The 26,301-nt window shown below is 41.3% G+C and overlaps 1 protein-coding gene across 3 annotated transcripts; it reads left to right on the top strand.

The window, feature by feature from the left end:
* Positions 1 to 315: 315 nt before the first annotated feature.
* SMPX (small muscle protein X-linked) lies at positions 316 to 25,384 on the top strand. Of its 3 annotated transcripts, none has more exons than XM_083502150.1 (5): positions 316 to 511; positions 3,501 to 3,560; positions 8,364 to 8,447; positions 11,203 to 11,356; positions 24,829 to 25,384. In XM_083502150.1, the coding sequence occupies exons 2-4, from the start codon at positions 3,522 to 3,524 to the stop codon at positions 11,338 to 11,340; spliced, it is 261 nt and encodes an 86-aa protein (XP_083358276.1). In that variant the 5' UTR covers positions 316 to 511; positions 3,501 to 3,521; the 3' UTR covers positions 11,341 to 11,356; positions 24,829 to 25,384. The 3 variants fall into 3 exon arrangements, with proteins under 3 accessions (XP_083358276.1, XP_083358277.1, XP_083358278.1); XM_083502151.1 differs by having other exon boundaries at positions 333 to 540; XM_083502152.1 differs by lacking the exon at positions 316 to 511 and adding an exon at positions 1,420 to 1,524.
* Positions 25,385 to 26,301: the final 917 nt, after the last annotated feature.

Here is a 26,301-nt window from a genome sequence, read left to right as displayed (position 1 = left end):
CACATTTGAGTAGCTTGAGGACAACTTTGCGTGAAAACCCAAAGGAAGTGTTGCATGTCTTTCTTGCTGTCTGCCTTAAATAGTTTGGGAACTTATGCTACTCTTTAGGTCCTACCAACAGCAAAATCTGTTTGTTTTTTTAAAAAAACAATCCTAAATTCCACATTGAGAAAGTGAGAGCAAAATATGTCCTGACGGTGAGTTTGCTAACTCTTTCCTGCGTGACACTTGAGCCCCGATTTTAGCCATGAGGGAATGAAGTTACAGGATGAATCCGACTCTATATTTAGGAAGAACAACTGTAAGCTATGACAGGAATTCTCTTTTACACTTGGCTTCTAAACTCAGCACTGCTCCTGCCCTAGAAGTGCTCTTGGTAGTTAGTACACAGGCACAAAGGGCTTCATCAATTCCAGCCACCTCTAAAGGATTCCAGGGAAGATCTCAGCTGATCGAAGAAGGTGCATCACTCAGCATCGAAAGGAGGTGTTTGCATCGACTCTCCTGGCAGGTTGGAGTGTTTCTTATATAAATAACCAGGTACATAATAAAAGCTAATATGGGGAGAGGGTGCTGTTTGAAAAAGTGAAAGGTTGACTTGGGAAAACACTTTCATATATTGCTAGGAGATGAATGAATGAACTGCCTTTTCTGTAAAGTTTAATCTCTGTAAACCAGATCAGTGTGCTTACACAGGCTGCTATTACAAGTGCTTTATAGTCCATTGGAAATTTAAGACAGTAAGAATGTTAATGCCACTTAGAATTATCTTAAGAATATCCCCTGTGTATATGCCAACATGGCCCCTATGGAAATGTGCTTCATACAGTTAGAAAAAAGGCATGTTTTCCTCCACCATTTCTTTATTGTTGTCTGCTTGAAATATTTTAATTTACCCGATGTTTGTTGATGCTGTTGCAAGTACCAGCAAAGTAATAACAGGAAAGTTAGAACAGTTATAAGATCACTGTATGAGATCATAAGGATTTGATAAGAATTGTCACAAGGCAAGTAGTTACAATGCACTTGATGGGGTGCATCTGCATGGCGGGCAGTAAAGTTTCAGCATGGACTTTTCTTCTGCTTTCAGTACATGCTGGGCTCCCAGCGGTGTAATTTCTATCTAGGTCTTCAGCACAGCAGAGCTTTCTGTTTATAACACTTGTGCCAGTTTCATGCATACAGCAGGGAGTCAAAGGATGACATTCCTAGTTCCTCTTTGAATGGATCTGGGGTAATGTTATGAAAGACGTAAATTATAGAAGTGCCTCAGGTAGATCAGCTCCTTTAAAGCAAACCGAAGAACTTGGTCGGTGCAAACAGCTGCGTGTCCTTTGGCACCCTCTCTCAGGACTTATTTTTAGATCAGGCAGAGAAGATCACCACTTCTTTGAGTTTTATTCCTTCCTATCCCTTGCGCCTGTTCAGGAATCATAGGGGCATTCGCACAATGAAGTCAAGTGCTAAATAGTTCCAAAAAGAAACAACTGTGGCATTGCCTTCAACATGTGGTAGACTGATAAGGTAAGCCATGAACTAAATGTTTGAATGCCTGAAAGATTTAGTAGTATCCAGGTTTTCAGCTAAAAATTGTATTTAAATATTGGATGTTTTAACACCAGCTAGCCAAATACTTAGGAAAGCATTGAGAAGTATAATTAGTTGAGTTTGATCACTCCCATTTTGTTGCATGGAAGTTAGGATAGGGGTAGAGGAGGAAGACTGGCTGCATTGCTCCTTGGTACACAGCTGCCCTCAGGCTCTGTGTCACAAGGACTTGCAGGAAGGGAGTTATGCTTGCTGCTACTGTAGCCATACTGGGCCATGTTTCTTCCAGAGAGTTAGAGAAGAAGAAGAAACTATCCTGTGCCAGATCGTCTGGATTTATGGGGTCCATGAAGTAGTGCAAGCCTCAGTAAGGTGCAGCTCCTTTCTACAGCAACTCCCTCTGTGTCCTATAATCTCTTGTACTGTCAGCACAATCCTATACATCAGGGGCAGGGAAACTATGACACCCCCCCCCCAGCTGCTGCTGGACTGCAACTCCCATCATCCCTATCAGCAGTGCTGGCTGGATCTGGTGGGAGTAGACCAGCAACCAGTGGAGGACACCAGATTCTCCTCTCCTGTGTTAATGTCCATGCTGCAGTACACCTCACGGACAGCTGTGGAGCTGACTCCCAGGTAAATGTGTTCCGTATATAGAATTGTAGCTTCATGGCTCCAAAGGGTGCCTGGAAGGTCTTGTGCAGGAACTGCTTTTTCTTTCCTGATATTTCTGTATGGGTGTTAGTGTAGGAGGAAGATAGCGCACACCCCTGCTCCCCTTGGTGGGTATTCTGGTGAAATATTGCATATCTGGCTGGGTTCCAGAAGTCCTGGTGCAACGTGAGGAATATCCGTGCAACATGACAGCACTCTATCAGCTTGTAGGGTTGAGCTTTCTTTCTTTCTTTTTTTTTTTTTTTAGGAAGACCCACAAATTGTTGAGCTTTCTTAAAACAAACCCCAGAGTTGTTGAACTTGTGACAGCATTGGCTCCTGTACATGTGTAGTCAAATATAAAGTTGCTGCAGCCTACCGTTATATTTTTGTTCCTGGATGTCTAATAGCCAGCAGTTGTACCAAAGGGGAAGGGGGAAGAGAGAACGTAGCCCAATAAGGTTGTCTATTTTTACTCTTCAGCATTCTGTTGTCCTGATTTCTCTGGCAATAATGAGGTCAGCAGAAACAGGCAGGGAAGAAAGATTGTCTCTGCCAGAAGTTCTCCACAACTCCATGAAGCACCTCTATAGGAGCTTTGCTCTGCATTCACGTTATTCTTGTTACTTTATGTTCATCCCAAAGTTAATATTCCATTTAAGAACTTTACAAGCTTAAAGAACTGCTCCTGGGAAGCCACATGTAGGCAGTGTCATGTTTAGACAGAGAAGACAAACTGCAGTTTTAAATAGTCATTCATCTTTCCTCTCTCAACAGCCCATATTAACAGGCCTTCAAGTAGTTTGTTTATCAGTTTCAGGCTGCAGTTGCCTTTTACTTTTGAGAAGATGCACTACCTTCGTTTTAAAGTTAAAGGAATTTATAATGCCTTTGCAAGTTTTATATGGGGCAAATTAATTTTTTATCAGCAAAAGCCAGGTTTTCAATATAAGCAATTCCTGATTGTGTAATTTGAAGCGAACATATTAATAAGTAGCTCTCCCATGAATATGTGCCGTTTGATGGAAAAGCTAACTTCTCATTTACTATTGTGATGGGAAAGCGATCTTACTCTTTCTGCCCATGAAAAATTAACAAGGGAAGCTCAGGTGTTCTCACTCCTTTGCAGCATTCTATGGTTGTTTCTAAGTAACTCTGAAACTAAGCCCGAAAGACAATCTGGACTGATGAATGAATACCTATCAAGAAGAAACATGGGCTAAATTGTAGTTTATCAAGCCATTGTTGCTCGTAAAAAAATTTTGTTTTGTTAGTAATCATACTTATTTTGCTTTCAGGGATAAATCTCTTCCTTTAAAATGTCAAAACAGCCAGCTTCGAATGTTAGAAGCATTCAGGTAAGAGATAATATTTTATGTTACTAGTAGTAAATAAGAAGTATTTTGATTGAAAACAAAACATCCGTTTGTTTGACGCTTCAGCGCTAACTAGGAATTATTTAAAACTTGCTTGTCATGCAAGTAAATGCATTTTGATCCCATCTTTTCCATGGTTTTACATATTCCATTATCAGCTTAATTCTCTTAACTAGTTTTCCCGTGTGCTGTGCCAAGCGCACACACACACACACACACACACAACAACCTATAGAATTTTCCACAAAGCATGTTGAAGAAGCTGGAGGGTTATTTGTACATCATCTAAAAGCATTTGACTGCACAAACATCACATATATTTGTGTGTTGTTTGTGTGTTGCTTACTTCTAATTGTCCAGCAAGATTCACTTTCCATTACTGGCATCTTTTAAGCTAAGCCAAGATTATTTTAAAGTAAGAAAGAAAAGAATGTGACAAGTATAAAAAGCTGAAGTCCTATGCATACTTACAAGTAAACATGTTTAGAATTGCAAAGCACTGAATGCTGTATGGAAGTAAGTTAACCAGCCAATCTACATAAACAAGCAAATCCGAAGTATTAGAACTTGTGCCAGTTTAGATTCAATGGCATCAGTTTAGATTCATGGACATCTGTTTTCACCATCCATCTCCAAATACTAATATTTATTGTGTGTGTGTATATATATATATATATAGAGAGAGAGAGAGAGAGAGAGAGTGTGTGTGTGTGTGTCTCTTGGACAACCAGATTCTTAGTATGCCTTCATTTGCTTACACTGGGTTCCATCCAGAGTATCCATTATGTTCCTAATAGGCCTATGTCCAAATACAGGAAGGGCCCAAGGTCCAGCACAGGCTCTCACTGGAGGAAGGAAAGGAAGGTGACTTTTGCCAATTGCCTCTTTCCCTTGCAGACTTGTGCGCCTCCCACACTGCGTCCAAGCCAATGTTCTCAAGCTGAACAACCCTTTTAAGTGTTCACAGTTGTAGACAATGAGATGTACTCAATGTATAAATGTGCTATCATGAATATAAAGGTGTGGGTAAATACCTTGTATTGTTTTATCAAATAATATTAGCTTCTAGGGTTTGCAGAACTGCTATGGCTCTATCTGAATAATCATATATTGGCTCATTTAACCAAGATATGCACAAGCCTTTTATCGGCACGCATAGCCTTATCCCTCCTCCAGTTCAGATGGATTAATGGAAGACCAGTGTTTGATGGCTACATGTCACAAAGGGGGGGGGGCGGAATCAGCTGCATATAAAGCCCAGATATAACCATCCAAATTAGGCCAATGGTTGGGTTCAGGATAGTTGTAATGCAAAATCATGGTTTCTCCTTGCTATAGTTAAGAGCACATACCATAGTTTGAAGTTCCAGCCCTACAATTGGCAATCCATGGTTTATAGCAGAATGTCTGCATTTGTTTCTTAGGACTGTGAGGGAATTCCACAGATCCATGCTCAAAATCTCTTTTTCCTCCGTTGTCTGGTTGACTTTAAAAAAACAAAAAAAAATATTGTTTTTTAAACAAATACAAATATAATATCCATTAAACATTTATCCAGCAGTACGGCTAATGGTACTTGTTTTATCCATTTTCTCTGACTTTTATAATCCTATTTCACACAACTGTGTATATTAGCTGTACAAGGTTTGCACATCCACATGTGGAATAGTGAAAGATTTTTCTGTTCGTAACCTTCTGAATTACAGCCTATGAATTTGATATCCAGCAATACTGTCAGAGGCATGAAATTACTATAGCTGCAGCTTTTTATTGGTTCTGAAGACAGGAAATATTTGTTTCCTGGTGGTAAATAGATTTATATAGTATTAATTTTCTATCACAATGAGTTTTTAATGGTGGCTAGGCAAACAAAAAAGGTATATACTGTGAAGATTTAAATGGGCAGGATGATTGCTTCTCTCTTGAAAGCAAGCAGAAAAATGTCTACCAATCTCTGGGGAAAATAACTTTTATTTATAGATTGCAGTACACAAACATCAGTCAACAAAACAAAGGGAGCCTTTTCATTTTAATACACGAAGTCAAAAGCAATTATGCAGTAGAGCGATACATTTATTTTAGCATTTTCAAATTGTTTCATCTGCACTGCATTCTATAAGCACAGGGAATCTACGTTTTGATAAATGACAAGGCATTATTATGTAGCTTTAAATAAGCTCTAATAAACAATTCACTTAAATGCATTGAAACAAACAGTTTAAGTCCATTAAACATGGAGTTTAACTCAGTATTGTGAACTTAATGTAGTTTACAGCCTCCCTTACTTTCCATTAAAGGGAATTATCCACTAAGGATTCCCAATTAACCTTCTAGAGAAATGTAAGTTTATTTTACCACAGGTATGCATAGAAAAAATATTTTCTTTTAAGCCATGAGCCTTGAAAGCAAAATTATATATTATACAAAGTGTGTGTGTGTGTGTTTTTGTGTGTGTGTGTGTGTGTGTGTGTGTCACAGATCTCTTTAACTTTACAACTAAATAGACAGTGCAACCCTATACATGTCTAGCCAGAAGTAAGTCCCACTGAATTCAGTGCATTCCTATACGCCAAGGGTTGCTGACACAGCTAAGGAAGGGGTTCTCTGTCCACATGCCTGCCAGAGTTTGTGTGAGAAGTGGCTACACGCATCACTGGCACCAGTGCTATTTTTCTAGAAAAAGGTGCCGGAACTTACCATGAATGCCGCCCTTGTTCTCTTATAATGCCAATGGCGCCCACCTGAAAGGTGGCAGAACTGACTTCTGGCAAATTCCGGCTGAAAAAAATGCCCTGACTGGCACGCACCCATTCCTCCACCACTCCCAGACGCTTGGCCAAGAGTGAATGTGGCAAACAAGGAATTAGCACTAAAGTCTTTTATAGGAGCAAGTCCCATTGAACACAAAAGGACTCACTTCTTTGAAGAGCTATTCGGTCCAAGTCCAGTTTAAATATAAAGAACCATAAGAAGGAAAAGCAGGGGCTCAAAGTTGCCCTTCAGCAGTTGACACCTGGACAGCAGACTGCTATGGTGATATGTATTGTACTACAGATATATAAATTTGCATCTATACCTGTAAAATCAGCACAGGCAAATGCCATGCAAATTGGAGCCCTCTTCTGCCTGCTTTTGGGTGATGCATTCCATTTTTTTTGGTAACACATAAGTGGCCACCCTAAAATGAGTTGCTTCCACGTGAAACCTGGGGTTCAGTCCAGCTGCACTTCCACATGAATGAGGCCCAGTTGCAAGCCTTCTATTAGACCTACACAGCCCAGAGGACACTAACTGGAGCTTGCTAACAAAAGTGGACTTGCCCTCAGAAGGCTGCCTGAAAGCAAAGAAATATAAGCGCATATTTTAATAGATGAGTTGGAAAATACTGTAGACTATAGCAGGATGGCGCATGCTGTTTCACTGCTTGATGTGAAATGGGAATTCTGCCCTTCTGCTGCCACCTCTGGCACTTAGTTTTGGTGACATCTTGCTGGAAATCAGTGTGATCTCACCCGAAATCTGCGTCGACGCTGGTGGTGGAGGCAGCAGGGCAGGCAGTGGGTCCACGGGGGTACCATCTTGGAGGCTTCTGCTACCTGAAGCAGTGGCCTGACCCTGCCTAATGGCTGCGCCAGTCCTGGAATATAGTAATTCATTCTCTAACTGCTATTAGAAGTACCATGTATGGAGACAGTTTCAATGTAATTTACAGCTGTATATTCCTGTTCCTGCTGCCTCAGAGGCTGCTGTGTCTGTGGAGACTGGGGCACCTCTGGTTCTGGTGATGTGCCCCCCTCCCCTGGCTCCCCTGAACTGTCAGCTGCCCCTGCAACATCCTCTGATGTCCCTAGCAAGTGCAGCTTGACTCAGCACAGTGGCAACGTGATGGGGGAAAATACCTTCTGAGTTTCTGCATGTCATGCAGCTTGAAAACACAAAGCCTATGGTGGAACGATAGCATCCAGCAGCCTGAAACCTTAATGGCTACTTGGATCACAGCTGAACTTGGATGGACGGCAAACCCACCTTCAGGGAAAATCAGAATTTGCCAACGTTACCAAAATAATGAAGGGGCAAAAGACACCACAGGGGACAAATGGCAGGCTGACGTGCGTATCTCTGGACTGATATGTACAGCAGTTCTCCAGGAAGAGCAGATCTTACCATTTTGTACTATGCAAAAACCTGTCCTTGTAAGCCCACCACATCAAATAGGGAGATTGCCTGCTGAGGGCCTGAAGGACCCTGCCCTTGCCTCTTTCCACCTGGCTTGGGGTGGGGCCTGACAGGCTTCACAAGGACTGCAGCTGCTTTTACGGTAAATTGTTTTTAATTTTTATCTGTGTTGTTTTAAATGAGACCCTCTTGGCTGTGAACCCTGGAATACCTGCACCCTGCCTTGCTGGACCTTTCCCATCTGGTCTGGGAGAGTGGGGTGCTGATTGACTCCAGCTACAAAAGCTGAAGCTGTTGAACAGATTCTTGGACTGGAGTATTGGTTACGGGGGGGGGGGGGTTGAGAGAGCTGTTGCTGTTATTGATATTATTGTTGTATCTTTAGTTTTAGATCTTATGATTTACGTGGAAATTGTTTCCATTTGGTTGTGTATTTTTTGATGTGTTTTATTTATTGTTTATGACTTCTGTTATGTTTGTAATTATGTAAATTGTGTCATGTTGGAAGCCGCCTTGAGCATTGTTTTAACTATGGAAAGGCGGAATACAAATAAAAGGATGATGCTGATGATATCCTGATGCTATACTGATATGAACTCTATCTTCCAGGCTAATATCAACATCCCAATGGGAGCCCTTTTACCTGGAGCAGGTCAGCCACCAAAAAGAAAAGAATTTACTGAAGCTGATGAGGTAAGAGCAATATATGTCTTCATCTGCTAGCCTAGTTTATTTCTCATTAGTTTAAGAAGCCATATAATGATCAGTCAGTATAAATCGGTTCTATTCAAGTACAATTAGTTAATACACACAACGGTTGGTGGTATTTTGGGGTCAGTGTATGGGTGCAACATAAATCTGGTTCCAAACTAAGGGTGGATATTGTGTTCCAAATGCAAGAAACAGAGATCCTGAGCAATCTGGAAACACCAGTATAGTTAGATGGGTGTTGCATGATTGCATTTCCTAATGTTTGGCTTCTAAAAGCAACCGCAAGGAGTCCTACTTTGCAACAGGGCCACAGTGTATATGGGAGGCATGTCTAACTCCCTCACCCCAGATGAAGCCTATACAAATATCTCCACAACTCCCACCATTCGGATAGTGGCTAGTAGCAGCTGCTTGCAGCTCAAGGCTTTTCACCATTCATTGTATTGGGATGGTGCTAGTACTAGTATAGTAGTAATAGTATAATGGGGAGAGGAAGGGAGTAGGGGGGAAAGGGCCTAGATCCTAAGTTTATATATCGAAAGGAGCTTTCTGAATTTCCAAAAATGTTATGTAATTTGAGTATTTGGAGTATACATGTGGGTTTCAGTGGACTGAAATGTAGGCAGATATTTGGGTATAGCTGGAAAATGAGTGAAAGGGCAAGAAGCAAGGAAACTGTGTAGGAGGTGTGAACATTTCAGATGAGAACACAGTCTGTTCATCTACAGATCTGCTAGCATGCAGTAATTTACCACAACCAGACAGCTAATTGACTCCATAAACCTGAAGCCAAATTCAATTTCAGATGCATGGGACTTATTGAAAGAAAATTTGAGATATGCAGCTATGCTTCATGAACTTCTGAAATTAAATAGTAGTTTTATAAGGAACTTCTGGACTAGAAACTTTGCAGACTGTGGCACAGCTCTCACACAGTCCATGGCTCTACTTTTCCAGTTGCAAAATGGAACCATATTTCAGTGAACAATTTTAAGCAGCTGCTTTGGCCTTATCTCACCAACTTGAGATCCAAAAGAGGGATATACATTTTAAAATTAAAATAAATAGGTCACCTACATGTTATAATGCAGAATTATGTTGCCCATGCAGTTAGCTGTTTCCCTCAATCCAATCCTATGAAAACTTTGTATTGCAGGAGCAAAATTATTCCTCTTAAATCTGAAAAGATGCAAAGAGACAGGTTATTTTAGAACAGATACTGCTATGATTACTGTGATCTATTTGCAGCATCATCTATGCTAAATTTTAGGTTCCATAAATGTGCCAGTAGCCCCAACACAAATTTATATTTCATATCATTTGAAGAAATAAATTATTATCTGGAGAGGTCCATTTTCAAAATGTTATGCAATTAGAGCATATTTAAAATGGTTTAAAAATATTCACCACTTAATTTGCCTCTGTTCATTCCTGTGAGATGCTGTATGGATGAAGACCCACTAGTAACAATGAAAGGGGCATCTGCACAAAATTTTATAAAGCTTGTGATAAATAATCCTTCCTATCCCACAACTAAGAGAAGAGGGCCTTGAGTGTTCTTTTCCAAACTTGTTTGTGGTCCTTTAAAAGTGCATTAAAGAAGCCAGGTCACAGAGCCACCTCAGCAGCTTGCCTTCTTGCTTCTCCAGTGGCAGTAGCAGGGGAGAGTGGGTGCCACGCCATGAGATTCTGCCACCTGAGTCAGCTGCCTCAGTCTGACTCATAGGCTCTAGAGGAGAAGTATAACATACTACATGAATAGATGCCTAAATACTGAATGACCAGAAGTAATCAGTAATCAGATTTAAAGTTCCACAGTGTTTCTATAGCTTCTCAAAAGTGATGTGGTTACGAGGTTAGGTAGATCATCTGGGAGATGTGGCAGAGCTATCCTTGCAGTCTTCAGCAGGCTGTCAGATCTAGTATCTTCTGGGCACTTTAGTAGATCTGTCACATAGTGGCTTAGTTCGCACGTAATGCCAAGGCAAATCATGGCTTGGAACAGATGCGGGGCTTTTTTTCAGAACGCAGTTCCAGCACCTCTCAAGTGGGCGCTGTTGCCATGATAAAAGAACAAGGGAGGTGTTCATGGTGAGTTCCAGCCCCTCTTTAGAAAAATAGCACTGTGCAGATGCATGAACATGTGGGTTACTGGAGAAGAGATCACACCCACTGCAGTCCCCCCTCAGTCCTTCTGCTGCAGCATTACCCAGGGCTAAAGCTGGGAGGTTTAAAAAAATATAATTTGTTGATGTTATGTACTGAAGTTCTCTCCCTGGGCCAGCAGTGGGATACTGTAGATAGTTTTCACTCAGGTCCACATATGCAAATAAGGAATTGAAAGCAACGTTCAGTGATTGGATAGTTACAGAAAGTTGTTACTGTTGCTTTGTAGTTGAGCTCTATATAAGCAGGTGGCTGAACCCTTCAGACCAGTTCTGTTCTGGGCCTGTGAATAAACAAGAGCTGTTTGAAGAATCGTTGTGTCGTCTGATATGTTCACCTACAACTTAACAGTTGGCTTATAGTATGTGTGTGTATAACCATGGTTTAGCTTAGCATGGAGCGGATTTGCCTCAACCAGGGCTCCCAGTTTGTTTCATTCCAGACAAACTTTGAGCTGTAAGCCAAGAACAATCTTGGTTTGGCTTAGCAGTGCATGTGAACTGGGTCATTGTGAAAATGGAAACATCCCCCAGTGTATTAGTTTGAAGTAGATGGGTTTTTTTGTCTGCAGAGCCTTCCAGCTTCTTCAGAAGAGGAAAAGAAAAAGGTGCTCCCAGGAGCCAAGAAATTACCTGGCCCAGCTGTAAACCTGTCAGAGATCCAGAATGTAAAGAGTGAGCTGAAATTTGTCCCAAGAGCTGAACAGTAGTAACAGGAATGAAAAGGTATGTCCAGGGGTCCCTTACCTTATCTTTTTTTACCTAAACTACAATGAAATATAGGGAACTTTGCTCTGGTTACAATTATCAGTATGGTGAGATGGAGTTGAGAACCTTGCATAAAAAGAAATGTCATCTTGTGGTAATTACCCTTGATTGAAATATGCTTAAGAATCAGATAAATTATTCCAAACTACAGTACTGCATTTATCCTGTGAGTACTCTTTTTGAGGTCAGGTCACTGCAATGCTTTCCCAAAGTGCCCTCTTAATTCTGACCAAAAAAATATCCCTTGAATAGACCATTACTCCCATTTTGCAAATGAAGGAAACCAAGCCAAGAAATAAAGCTACTGGTGGCATTTTTATTGCTCTGTAAACCAAAGGCAAATTTTGGAAATCCAATCCTAATGCAGTAGCAGGTCACTTCTAAAATATTCAGAAGCTAATTTCTATACAACCTCAATTTGTTCATAAAAATGCACAGGCTATAGTACACTCAATTAGCACTGCAATTATTCTTCTGTTATTCAAATTATAATACATGCAGAGAGGCAAAATGTAGGTGGAACAATTATGCTTTCACTTTAAAATTAGAAACAATAGGCTTTGATCAACCAAAAATAAGTTGTTAATTGGTGCAAAAACAGATAATGCCTTGTTTCCATATAGTCTGCATGTGAAGTACAGCTTTTAAAAACCCCTCCCAGAAAGAAGAGGAACACACTTACAGAATAACGGGGCTCTCACATAGAGGCATCTACAATGTGCAGGACGGTGGCTCCACCTTCATGTTGTATAAGAGCACTAGAGACAAAAAACATACACTACAAGTAAATGGCTGTTTGCCTAAATAGACAAATGCCGATAGCTCTGTCCCTACCCTTCTCCTCTTTTCTATCTCTTAGAATACAGTCCATGCTTCAGTCCAGGCAAACAGCTATAGCATAAAGCCTGAAGCTTTATTACCCAGAATATCACTGTGAGATAGTACCCAATGTACCCATTCAAAATTGGGTAGCCTGGGTAAAGCATTAAAAATGTCCCGTCCCCCGTCCCCCCCACCTCTCATTTGTAACAGGGGAGGATAAAAACCTTTTTCTTCAGCTCATTGAACCAGTTTGGATTTGCTTGTTACGGTGTCTGCCTTACCTTTTCTTATTTTGGTCAATGGCCCGTTCTTTGTGTTTGTGGGAGGGAAGTTATTGGTTTGTCTTTTTCCCCCCTTGTTTTATTATGTCTTTTGTGTTCTCATCTTGCATTTTTATGCTGTGAATCGCCCTGTGATCTTCAGATGAAGGGCGGTATGCAGATTTAATAAATAACACAGCTGAGGTTCCTACCACTGTTGCTTCTCACATGGAGAGGTTCGTTTAAGGTGCCTTGCAGATGACAAGCCAGAGCTTAGATTCACAGCTCCTGTAAGGTTACCTCAGGATCATGCACCATGGATGTGAGGCCCCTATTGCTACAATTAAAGGATCAATCTTTTCTTGGCTTTGTTTTGGGGGGAAACTTGACGGGGAGGAAAGCACAATGTACAGGATGTAAATGTAAAGGAGAACATAATTAGAGACTGCTGGCTGAGAATATTATACAGAACAGCTAATTCTCTGTACATGGGCATTGTGCGATCTGTTCAAACCACAAAAATTGTGCTCAAGGTATTATGGCAACAGGCACTAGCAAGAAAAGGTAATAATAAATAATGCAAATAATTAACCTTACAAATTGCACACACTTTCCAGCACAGAGAGTCTTCCAAATACCTTCATGAAAGACAAGGGCTAATTGTTCCTAAGGACGTGGAGTACACCTCTTCCCCTATTAATGCCTTAGTTAGGTTTGATAGAGCTGCATAAATTGTAGCCAATTAAGCTGACAAAGTGATCTCGAATATCACAGCTCCAACCCGGTAATCAAGCTAATTTATTTCTCACACACTTTTGTCTTCCATCACTCCCTTTTGTAATTTTTCCTCATGTCACTTGATAGGAGGCTACCTAATTACGGTGTTCACAGTCCTGTGCTCAAGAGCAGGCTAAGTTATTACTTCAGTATAGTGCTTTTTAAATCTTTATACTTTGAGTATGTTTTCACTTCAGCTTTTTTTGCTGGAGTGATTGCCTTTCATGCGTTGTGTAATTGTAAGCCCTCTGTTGCTGCCCATGAGACCACAGAACTCCCCTGAGGGTCTGAGAGACTTCACCTCCCATAGCCTGGGCTGTTGCCATAGGCCTGGACATGGATATATATATATGAGCAAGGCCTTGTTTTTCATCCCAGAGTTAGATCTGCTAGAGCCAGTGTGGTGTAGTGGTTAAGAGCAGTGGACTCGTAATCTGGGGAACCGGATTGTGTCTCCGCTCCTCCACATGCAGCTGCTGGGTGACCTTGGGCCAGTCACACTTCTCTGAAGTCTCTCAGCCCCACTCACCTCACAGAGTGTTTGTTGTGGGGGAGGAAGGGAAAGGAGAATGTTAGCCGCTTTGAGACTCCTTCGGGTAGTGATAAAGCGGGATATCAAATCCAAATCCAAACTCTGATGATCTATATAGCATGTATTGTTCAACCATTTACCTACTAGAACATTCACATTTTTACAGCAGTGTGTTCAACATCATGGTTGTTATTATTGTCATCACAATTTATTTCCCGCCTTTCACCCTAAGGGTACCAGGGGAGGTTACAACTATTAAAGCACAACATTAATATTAAAAGCAGAGCTTTTTTCAGCTGGAGCTCAGTTCCAGCACCTCTCAGGTGAATGAGAATGAGGGTGAGTTCCGGCATCTCTTTTTCTAGAAAAATAGCACAGATATTACACCATATTTTTTTATTAAAAAAAAAAACCAGTTTAAAATGACTTATTTAGCACTGCAAAGTCAATTGGACTTATTCCAGTAAATCAGGGGCAGGCAATTTCCATCCTTTCAGAGCAATATTAGTCTGTCAGGGGGTGATACCAGCTGATTGGTGGAGAAGAATGGTTTGGCCATACTGGGTGCTGCTTTGTCAGAAAGCAGAACTGAACCCTGGTGAGTAGAGAGTTTAATCCTGCTTGGTGCTGCTTCAGCAGCACCTTCCCCTGCAAGGAATGCTCTGGAGAAGCAGACCCCTGCAAGGAACAGGATTGAACCATCTGCTCACCAGCTAGTGAGCAGAGAGTTCATCCAGCTGAATGCTGCTTCGCCCAGAGCATTGCCTACAGAAAAACAAACAAACCCAAAATAGAGCTGTTAGGGCGTATCCCCAAGCAGTATTGAAATCAGAATGCCAGTGCAGGTTAATGCGGCTACTTACACATCACCAAGACATTTAATCCCCATGGCAACCCTGTGAGGTAGGTTAGGCTGAGAGGCAGTGACTGGCTCAAGGTCACCCTTCAAAGTGGGGATTTGAACCTTGTTCTCATCTACAGTGGTACCTCAGGTTAAGTACTTAATTCGTTCTGGAGGTCCGTTCTTAACCTGAAACTGTTCTTAACCTGAAGCACCACTTTCGCTAATGGGGCCTCCTGCTGCTGCCATGCCACCGGAGCATGATTTCTGTTCTCATCCTGAAGGAAAGTTCTTAACCCGAGGTACTATTTCTGGGTTAGCAGAGTCTGTAATCTGAAGCGTATGTAACCTGAGGTACCACTGTATTCTGGTCCAGCACCATAGTTGCTAGGTAAAAAGGTAAAAGGTAAAGGACCCCTGGACGGGTAAATCCAGTCAAAGGCAACTATGGGGTTGTGGCGCTAATCTCACTTCAGGCCAAGGGAGCCGGCGTTTGTCCACAGACAGCTTTCTGGGTCATGTAGCCAGCATGACTAAACCGCTTTAGGTGCAACAGAACACCATGATGGAAACCAGAGTGCACAGAAACACTGTTTACGTCCCTGCCACAGCAGTACCTATTTATCTGCTTGCACTGGCGTGCTTTCAAACTGCTAGGTTGGCAGGAGCTGGGACAGAGCAATGGGAGCTCACGCTGTCGTGGGGGTTCAAACCGCTGACCTTCTGATCAGCAAGCCCAAGAGGCTCTGTGGTTTAGACCACAGTGCCACCTGCATCCACCACACTGGCACCAGTATGCCTTTGCATTGTCATTGTCAGACATTGATGGCTAAATCTGAAGTTAAGAATTCAGGCCTGGAAAGAGTTGAACACCTAATTGCTTTCGTGTAGGGTGGGAAGAGAATGTTAACTTTTCTTTGGCTTTGAAAAGGCCTGTTTATTCCCTCAGTAATATGTAAAAGTAGGCCTGCAGCTTTGAGTTGTGTTTGTTCTTTATGCCATTTGCTGCCTAGGAGGAAGTTTCGTTCCAAATTGCTATTATACCAAGCTCGGCCATACGAAACAAACAGTAATAATGTAAGTGCACTTAGGAGGGAAAGCTCTTGCTTCTTCTACAGACAAACAGACCAGGGAGAGAGTGGCTTGCCTACATCTGCACTTTGTAATAGCTGCAACCCTGGCTCCAAAAGTGCTCAGTGAGAATGAGCTCCCCCGCACCCTGTACAAACATAAAAGGATGAAAACAGCAACCCCAACAGCAATGGAACTCCCGCTTGTCAGGGGAAAGGAATATATAGGAACTGACATGATTTCAGCCCTCATGGGCAAGAGGTTGCTGCTTCAGAATCAAAGGAAATGCTACCCACATGGATGCAAGTATAAGCAACGGAATGAGTGGCTTGGATTCTGAGAGCCAGGAGTGGAAGCTAGTGGAAGGGGACTTCCTTGTTGTCCCTTCTTTCCACTGCAACCCTGAGAAATCTCTTCATAATAATAAAAAAAAATAAATTTTTATTTATACCCTGCCCTTCCCAGTTCATAAACTCAGGCTCAGGGCGGCTAACAACAAATTTAAAACACTTAATAGTAATACAACATAAAAGCAGCATAAAATACAGTATAAAAACATGAATAACAATAAAATTCATAGTTCAAAAATCAATTTGATGGAAATACATCCAATAAACATTAGGCAGTCAGCAGGGCTAGCTGGCTAAATTAGTCCTACTTGGGCCAGCGAGGAGGCCAGGGGAAAATTAGCTATGGGGTCCCAGAGCAGGTAATCTTCAAAAAAAGAGGAGCGGGGGGGGGGGGAGAAGGGAAATAAAAGATCCGGCTGAGTTCAAATTAAAGGCCAGGCGGAATAGCTCTGTCTTACAGGCCCGGCAGAAGGAGGTTAAATCCTGAAGGGCCCTAGTCTTATGGGACAGAGCATTCCACCAGGTCGGAGCCATCATTGAAAAGGCCCTGGCCCTGGCGGAGGATAGTCTGACTTCCTTAGGGCCCGGGACCTCTAAACTATGGTTATTCATGGACCTTAAGCTCCTCTGCGGGGCATACCAGGAGAGGCGGTCCCATAAATACGAGGGCCCTAAACATGGAGAGAGTTGGGTGCCCATGTAGTGTGGGGTGGGGTGGGTTGCAGTGGGAAGAAATCCTACAGAGCTGCTGAGGTTGATAGAGCAAAGGAACTGACTTGGTATCAGGCAGATTCTTATGTTCTTCTGAAGACTGCACATGTATTAATTCATGCTAGTATTGCATCTATAATAGCTGGAGAAACTGACCTGATGCATTGTATGGGTCAAAATCACGAGTCATCACATGGGCTATTTCAGCCGAGTCATATTTGCTGAGGCTTTTTTTGCATGGCTTTTTTTCAAAACATGTATCCAAATCAGACCCCTAGTCCCAGAAATGGTATCCTTTCATACTGTGTAGCTGCTGGTGCACACACATTTAGACCCTTTTATATTCATTGAAAGCATACCTGCAGTATGAATTCCTCATGGAATTGCCTCTCTACCAAAGGATTTGAACTAGAGCTAGTGACTAAGATACACTGGAAGCATCGTTGTGTTTTCTTTCCTTGACCCAGGGTGCTTCCACGCTGTCTGATTGTCAGGTCGGATTGAGTCACATACCGGCAAATTCAGGTTGCACAGTTATAGTTGGTTTTGAGATCTGGCACAACCAACCTACTTCCCCCAGGGAACATGCAGTTGAATGTCTGGAATAACATAATATCCCTGCAAACAGATCAGAATAAATTCTCATTTAAATAGCCAACTTCATCTAATTTCCCTGCAAACAGATCAGGACTAATGATCAGTAAACCTACCCTGGAAATGTTTCTTTAAGCACAGCTGAATTCAGAAGCTGCTCTGATCTGCAGGACTTGTTGGTTCCTCAAGGAGGCGCTCAAGATCTAATTATTAAATATAATGTAAAAGCTTCCTTGCAGTTGGTTTTACTGAGCCATGCATGACCAGAACCTTTAGATGTCACTTTCGTTTGGACCTTTTTATTCAGAGTTTGTCGTTTTTAGTTCTATTTAGCCACGACAGCCTTAATGCATCTCTCTTCATCTCTGCCTCCTTCTAGGAACCTCATTTGGAGAAATGAATCTAGTCATTTTCTCATTTAAGTATCAAAGCTATGGAAACTGTTCAGCTCTGTTCATAATTTGGCCTTCTGGGTTTCCCTGACAACCAGAAACATATTTCCTTCCTGCCCCCCCTTTCCTTTTTACTAATAATGTAAATTCACAATATGTTCTTATCTCTTATTCAACAGCAGGAGAGTAACACTGCTTTTCTTGGCTGTTTCTTGTTCTGAGAATAGTTTGGGATTTGGGGCAGATACAAAAAACAAAACAAAGGCCATAGTATCTAAGTTAAGTAACCCTTCTCGTTAAATAGCACCATTCTGTCAGTTGCTGACAGCTGAAGGTGCCTCATCAGAAAGTTGCTCCTTTGCAGCTGAACTGTGATGGATCACAGCTCTGCCCTTTGTGTATGGAGGCCTTATTCAAAATCTCAACTATAAACATAACTGCTTATCCTAATATTAAATTGCAATGGTGCAAAGGAATAGTATCTGTCTATAGCTCACCCTCAGAATTTTTTTAATCCTTTGCAGCATGTAATACAATTTTCTCTCATTAAAAAAAAATCCAGATAGTTTATTTACCACAATTAAATAAAGGTATAAAATTGGATTTTAAAAAAATCACTTTGTGGACTCTCACAGGGAACTTGAAAATACTTTCTGGAGCTTGCCTGATCCTCCCTGTTTAATACTCTCTGTAATTTTTGCACCTTCTGATATTGCAACTCTTATTCGACAGCCAAAGATGGAAGGACTCTCTCTCTCTCTCTCTCTCTCTCTCTCTCTCTCTCTCTCTCTCTCACACACACACACACACACACACACACATTCTCAAAGTGGTCTCTCAGTTTCATCTATTATGGCGACACCTTTACACAGGCAGCATTTGAAGAGCATCTTCATCTCTACAATTCTATGAATCTATGATAGCTTTAAAGGACTATGCACCAAGATTTAGGATTAGTTGATGGAAATTAATATGTAGAACCTGTCCAGTTACACCATGGCCCGAAAGAGTAGCATTTGCATGAACAAAACAATGTCCAGTTAGATCAAAAATGTAAATGGAAAAATGGCCTTGAAGTTTTAATTGATGTCACTATCAAAGTAACTGTTACCAAAGTTTGCAGCAGGTAGATTTCCTTCTGCATGGGGTTGGAATAGATTACATTGAGGTCTCTTCCCAATCCTATGGTTCCAAGAGAGAATAAGAACTGAAGCTGGAAAAGACGACTTCCACACCACATTTTGCAATTTATTCTCTCCTCTCTCTCCTCTCCCCCCCCTTTTCTTTTTTACTGCAATGTAGGGCAGTTTTGCTGCAGCAACAGGAGAGGGAAATGCCTTTGCCTTTTCGGCATTGGTCTACATACTTCTGTTACTTAGCAACAGCAGGGACCAAAAAGAAAGCCAAAGGATTCATAATTGCAAGTGCTTGGTGGAGGCTGAGAAAATGGAACAAGCCTGACACTCTTCATGTTGCATTTCTGCCAGCTGGAGACCAGAGTGTCCATACTTACACAGCCTCGTTAAAAGTTGCCTATAGAATTAGATGTTTAAAAACTACTGATGGCTGTTGATCAATCAGGAAAGACTGAGCCTCATCCTGCCAAATGTTCATTTCTCTATTTTCCCCCTTGTAAGCACTTAACTGTGGCTTTAAAAATACACCTCTCAAGTATCGCTGCAGAACTTTTGATTTGCAGCAGTGCCTCTCGTTTTCTCATTCTGACTGCGGTTGCTGACGGTATTAATTTACTCAGGAAGGTGGTCTCACCTGGTGCTGCTGGCTGAAAAGAATTTCACTTTGCCTTCCCACAAAGGAAAACATTCCTTGCCAGCTAAACAGCTGTGGTTGCAGAGTCGTGCATAGGTCCTGTTGAAATCAAAATATATATGGAAAGGAATGGTGGTAAGGATGCAAGCTCACATTAGATGGATTCTGAGTGGAGTCCAGGAAGCTCCTTTCTAGGGATAGGGCCAGAAAGAGATACACAGTTTGATGAACTTTTTTCTGCTCTCGTTCATAATGCAAACATTTGGCACCCGTTCTATCTGCAGCCTACAAAGCTTCATGAACTTTTGTGTTTCATCTATATAGGATTGCTTTGTTCATTTCTCTTCTTCAAAAGCTTCGTTTGTCTGCTTTAGTGTTCTAAGAACGAAATATTTCTCAGTGTCTAAAGAAAGTCATTCCTTCCACATTTCTTCTGTTAAACCTATCCCCCCCCCCAATTCACTGACATGGGCCAAATAACAGATTCATTTGGAAGTTAATGGCATGCACTATGCAGACAAGTGCATGCATCTTGCCCATAACCCACAGGGTGAGATTCAGAGGGATTTTTAACAGTATAATTCAGCAATGCCTCGTCACTTTGCCTTTCTCCAAACAGTATAAAGGGCAACAGAACTTTTTTAAAAAAATAATAATGGGGCATGTATGCTAACTGGGACAGTGGTGAGTAATGTGTCTATAAATGGGTTCAGCCGAGGAGTAAACATCACATGGTCTCTGGCTTAGATTCTTGTTGAGTGGGAAACATTTCATGCATCTTTGGGCATACAGCACACAATTGCTTGTTCTCCGCTGGAGAATATTTAAAGAACCTTAGCCTAATGCCAGTCATGTAATTGCATGTAAAGGCCGTGAGTGAGGTCGCGAGGACAAAGGGCTTGAAAGTGGCATACTAAGCACTGCGAATACAACGTCCACCATCTCCCTTTGCGTGTATGAATCTTCAAGTCAGTGTTTAATTACATGACAGACACAGCCAGCCAAGACATCTAGCCTGGAAGTAATCTACCCCTTTGCTTGAGATTCCCAGCACTGATGATTTCATTATACGTGGCTTCTCAAATGAGGTGCAGCAGATGGAAGTTTCAAATCTGCATTCTTTTTTTAAAGAGAACATTAAACTCCAATGTATATGCTTTTCTTTTAAGAAAAGCAGATTTCAGCAATAACTGGAGAATACTGCCCTGTTATTGTTTTTAAATTGCCACTGACAAATTAATACACAGTACTTGAGCTCAGTTGGTTAGAGCATGGTTCAATCCCCATATGGCTCGAACCGCTGCATATTCGTGCATTGCAGAGGGTTCGACTAGATGCTCCTCAGGGTCCCTCCCAACCCTATAATTCTGTGATCTCTATGTTTCAGAAGAGCCATACTTTCTTAAAAGGATATGGCATTGTGTATTTCTGGGGGAACATTGCCAGGACCACATGCTGCATTGGCTGCATGTGCTCGTTCTCTGCATGGAACTGGCTTGCACAGCCAAACTGAGCAGTATTTACCCTGAGCAAGTGTTAAACCCTGCAACATTGGCTGTGTGCACCAGTTTCTTCCATGGAGCCAGCGCCCACAGACAACACGTAATCAAACCCTCAGCTGATGTCACCCACCCATCGGAGTGATGTCATCTGATTGACAGGTCAGTGGGGTTTTGAGGACATGGCCTCATGGGCAAATTAGGAACCTCCAGCAGACAGTGGAAATGACTCAAATATTGGACAACGGAAATGACTCACATATTGCTGGGAGTAAGGCTGCTGCCTTGAAATGGGATGCTAACAAGACACAAGGCATAGCAACCAAGCAAAGATAATACAGTATAATAAAACATATGTAATATATAAAACATACATATATCTCAGGCCATGAGGCTAGATTCACAGACTTTCCTGTATGCCTTTTTCTGGTTCTGTTTTGAGGCTCTGGATTGATATAATTACGTACGAAACCCTGACCCAGAATCAGGTCATCTACGAATGATTTAGCACTGGGTTCCCCCGAACAATACTGTAATGGAAAAATGAGAAAAGCTTTTGTTATGTCAAAGTGTATTTTGGAGCATCAGTTTGCTGGTATGCTGCTATGCATTAATGAAATAATAAAAGGAAGCCCTCAGATACATGGTTATTATAGATAATCTAACTGAACCTGAAGTTCCAGATATTTATCAAGATGATATCAAGACAGCACTATTTGATGCTGCCATTTGTTAATTGTGATGGTGATGGAGATACAAAGTCTCATACCTAGAACTTAACTAGTGGAAATTTAAAAGTGGCCCACTTTCTCTTCCAAAGGGAAGAGGTTATAGATATTTCTACATTTACTTAGTATAGAAATAATTCAGCATAATGATCTGCTTTCTTTAAGATTCTCTGACCAATAGACAGCAACCTATTTGCACTTTGAATCTATTCATACTTAACTGGGAGTACAGTATTACCTCAGGTTACGAATGCTGCCGGTTGTGCGTTTTCGGGTTGCGGACCACGCCGAACCCAGAAGTACCGGAACAGGTTACTTCCGGGTTTCAGCACTCGTGTATGCACAGAAACACAAAATGACGCCATGCGCAGAAGCGCTGAATCACATCACGCGCATGCGCAGACGAGGTGCTGCGGGTTGCGAACGTGCCTCCCGCACAGATCACGTTCGCAACCCGAGGTATGACTGTAATTACCATTGAACTCAATAGGATGAGTAGATCATGATAAGATTGCACTCTTAAGCCTATTAAACAACACAGAATGCTTATTAATAGATGCACCCTATGCTGTTTATATTTTATATATAGCACACACTACACTCTGCACTGGCAACTTTTCGCATTAATTGTTATCAAAATAGTTTACTGGCTCTTTGGGGCACATGATGTTCTTAACAGTAAGACTACAGTATTGAGCTAATAGGCACTGTGCACTTAAAACTGAGGACAAGCTCTTGCCGGTTTCAGTGTCATTTCATCCACCCACAGTTGCAAAGCTCACTCTTTAGGAGAGGAACAGCGAAGGAACATTTCCAAACGAAACTGCAGGGAGAATTTGTGTAGGCAGTGTAATTACTCAGATTGGAATGCAAGTACACTTGTGTACTCAGAATATCTCGAGCAAAACTTTAGAAGTTTCATATGTTCTTTTGCCTTCCTTATCAACAGCAGTCTTCAGCCATTAGATTTTTATTTTTTTTAGAGTAGATGTTCTTAGGTGTTTTAATTGGTTTGTTGTTTGTGCATTTGCCACCCTGGGCTCCTTTTGAGAGGAAGGGAAGGATATAAATTGAATATCACAATCATATAAAAAAACAGCATGATCAAGGCCAGCTCTACTGTTGGGGAGAGTGAGCCAGTTGCCTCAATTGACAGGTGCTGGTTGGTGAGGAGTGGCAATAAAATGTTGAGGGACGGTGCTGTGTGTGTCACATGAGCTCATATAGGGCCCCTAAGCTAAACTCTAGTGTATTGTAGGATTTTGTCTCTCCACCATTGTTGTAATAGGATCCAACTGTCATGGAATGGGTGAGTGTCATCTTTTCCTTGCCCCCACAGGTAGCAAACATGGTATCAGACTAGGACCACAGAGACCCAGGTTCAATTTGCGATACAGCCGTGAAGTTAGTTTTGGTGATCTTGGGCCAGTTTACCTTTGTCAGCTTAACCTACCTCTCAAGATGTTATGGTGGGGTGAGAAAACTATGTCCCCCCACCCTCAAACTCCTTGAAGCATAGTTAGGACAAAAATAATCATTGAAGATAGTAGGTCTGATCCACCAAAGCTATCTATATTCAGACATCTGGGAATGTGCCAGAAACAGCTCCCAATGCCTGAATGTTCTGAGCAGACATTTTCAGAACTTCCTTTGCATTTCTTGCTAATTGGGCCAATGAGACCAACATCCCAATCAGAAACAGGCTACCTTAAATTCATATTGGGAGTTCTGTAAATTGTGACCCAATGCATTCTCCAGCCATGTATTGTGATCGTCTAGGGATTCCACAAGCTGTCCCAAGCAATCAGCATAAAAGGAGGCTTATCAAGTCCCTGAAGGATCACCCTATGTGTGGGGTGGATTACATTTAATTTTGTGGATCACAAGTTGCACAAAGCTGGAATACAGCAATTTTTCTCCAGACTTTGAGTTCAGCTGGAACTAAGGATGCTCCCAACAGATATAAAATGTTGTCAAAAGTTAGTGAAACAGATGCATAAATCAGAAGAAATGTTGGGTTGACAAATAATTTTTCCTTTGGATGGATGGTGCGAGTTGATAATGCATAAGGGAGAGCAGAGATTTTTATAGGACTTGTTAGTATACGACCCTGCTTTTGCTGATACACTGGATCATTATACTGTATTGTGAGCAATTTGTTATTGAAATGTCCCTTCTCACTTTCTTTTTTCATTTTTAGTATAAACTTGATAAAATACTCACGAAAATCCACTCTGGGTCCAATCTACCTGTGCACAAACAGCAACTAAAACTGATTTTCTAACAGGTTTCAGATACTATCTGAGAAGAGGGGGAAATATCTGAAAGAAGAAGAGTGTGGATAAGCCAGGGACAGGGTAGTTAGAGACAGTATGCCTCTGGGTACAAGTTTATGGACACCACAGGAGACAGATGCTGCACTTTGGTCCTGTTTCTAGTCTTCCCATAGGGCATCTGGTTGGTCACTATGAAAACAGGATGCTGGACCAGATGGGCCACGGGCCTAATCCAGCAAAGCTCTTAATATGGTCTCATGGTCCAGCTCCCCAGCCATGTCTCCCTTTGATGCGAAAATGAGAGACAGCTTTAAAAATGAACAGGGATGGCATGTGAATAAACATATCTTCCTCCCCTGCTACCCCACCACCCACCATGTCTAGCTACGTCCACACAATATCACAGCAAACAATCCAATGAAAGGATAAAGCAAAATGACTCAGTGGGGTTTTGGTCTACAAGTCTCATTGGCCCCAATCCAGGGATGGGCAAGCACAATAAATGTGACTAAGAAACAAAAAAACACTATGTGCATTTCTCATCCATACTGGATGAAATGGGTAGCTATAGTCTTGTGGGACTGTACCAACATACAAGTGTCTTGGTTGGGTTACCCATCTTTAATAGCATCCTCTTTCAGTACAAGGTTGATCTATAGATTTTCTTCCCCCACATAGCAGGAGCTTGTGAAGGTTTTATCTGACTCATGATGTTTGTCTCTATGAATAAGAATATATTGCCCTTTAGAATTCCCATGTATTTCCTCCAAAAATGAAAATGAATCTCATTTGGATTTTATTTTGCAGGTCTGCCAAGACGCATATGGAGAAGCTAAATTGATTGTAATGAAGAAAGTTCACAGCAATAGTTTATATATTTATATGATGATTGTGAGCATCCTAAATACAAGAAACGTCATAGGAATATTTGCACATTTATGGACTTTCTTGTTATTGGTTTTGATTACCGTAAAGCATATGGATTATATTAGCTGCACCAAAGCATATGTGTACATATACACGAAGTGAATTTGATCATAGAATTAGAGATAAATGTAATATTATTTTGAAAGTAGAATTGAAATAAAACATTTTTTCAGAAAACAAGCATTCATTTTATTCACTTTTCTGAATATGCTCAAAAGAGCATGGTAATAAATATCATAGATATGCCGAGTATATGCATATAAAGGTTAACATTCCATATACAATGTGTGCGCTACAGAAGAAGCTCTTTTTGCTCCTATAAATGCCAATAGGAAAGTAAATACACAGTTAAATTTTCTCATGGAAACCAGTGGCTCTTAAATATTGCTAACTTTATTGTGCCCAGTAAATATTTTATATTCCTTAACACCTAAAAGCAGTGTCTAGAATTATTTAACATGGATAACATTTTGCTGCTTAAATAAAAAAATCTAATGGCAAAATTGATGAAATGCTATACGATGAAATTAATTGCCTGTGTTTTGAATGTATAAAATATCCATAACCTCAGGTATTGAGCCCACAAGAAGGAGCAGCTTCTGCGGCAGATCAGGGACCACAGGTTCCCCAACATCCACATTCAGATGTGCACCTGAATACCAATGTCATCTAGCCCATTTTTCTATGCTATTTTATGCATCAGGGGATCAGCTTTCAGACTTGAAGTGACAGTAAATAACTGAGAGTATCGGAAATTCCATGGCTAAATGGTGGAGACTTGCACACACTAATTTAATCCCTGATATATCCAATATTAAAGGATTGCAGGTGGATGGGAGAAACTTCTGCCAAAGTACTTGTAGGGCTAACTGACGTTTGCAGCACTGAACTAAATAGATCAGTGGTTTCCAAGCTTCCCCCCTCCCCACCATGAACCAATTGCTGTTGGTCTTGGTGGACCACATAAGGATTTTTCAGCCTGCTGCACAAATTGTAATGCACTGTGCTAAACGCTGTATAATTTTTAAATTGTATTTTATTGCTTCTTTTATTTTTAATATATTGTATTTTATTATATCACATTCAAATTACAACTGTTCTTCACAGACCGACCACCTGCATGAAGCTCATAGTCCACTAGTGGACTGGTGGTCCACAGGCCACAGTTCATGACCCTCTGAAATAGATCCCTGCTTTAGCTTCCAAGTTTCATAAGCAAACCCTTTACTGCGGTATTATTACATTGGCAAACAGGTAAAAACATTTTAAGTCCTCAGGGATGAAGAAACTCAGATGCGTTGAGTAGAAAGACATCTGTTTCTGGAAAAAGAACTCTATGGTCAAAGGCAGTTA

Source organism: Podarcis liolepis, assembly GCF_965112155.1.
Source record: "Podarcis liolepis genome assembly, chromosome: 4".
NCBI classification, from domain to species: Eukaryota; Metazoa; Chordata; class Lepidosauria; order Squamata; family Lacertidae; genus Podarcis; species Podarcis liolepis.
The sequence above is the reverse complement of the archived record's forward strand: the minus strand, read 5'-3'. Positions and strand labels throughout refer to the sequence as shown.

What these genes read in the sequence shown, in the direction of transcription:
- SMPX (XM_083502150.1), top strand. Translation starts at nt 3,522, where the DNA reads ATGTCAAAACAGCCAGCTTCGAATGTTAGAAGCATTCAG. An exon ending in CGAATGTTAGAAGCATTCAG is followed by an intron (nt 3,561 to 8,363) that starts GTAAGAGATAAT and finishes TCTATCTTCCAG; the next exon opens with GCTAATATCAACATCCCAAT. An exon ending in AATTTACTGAAGCTGATGAG is followed by an intron (nt 8,448 to 11,202) that starts GTAAGAGCAATA and finishes TTTTGTCTGCAG; the next exon opens with AGCCTTCCAGCTTCTTCAGA.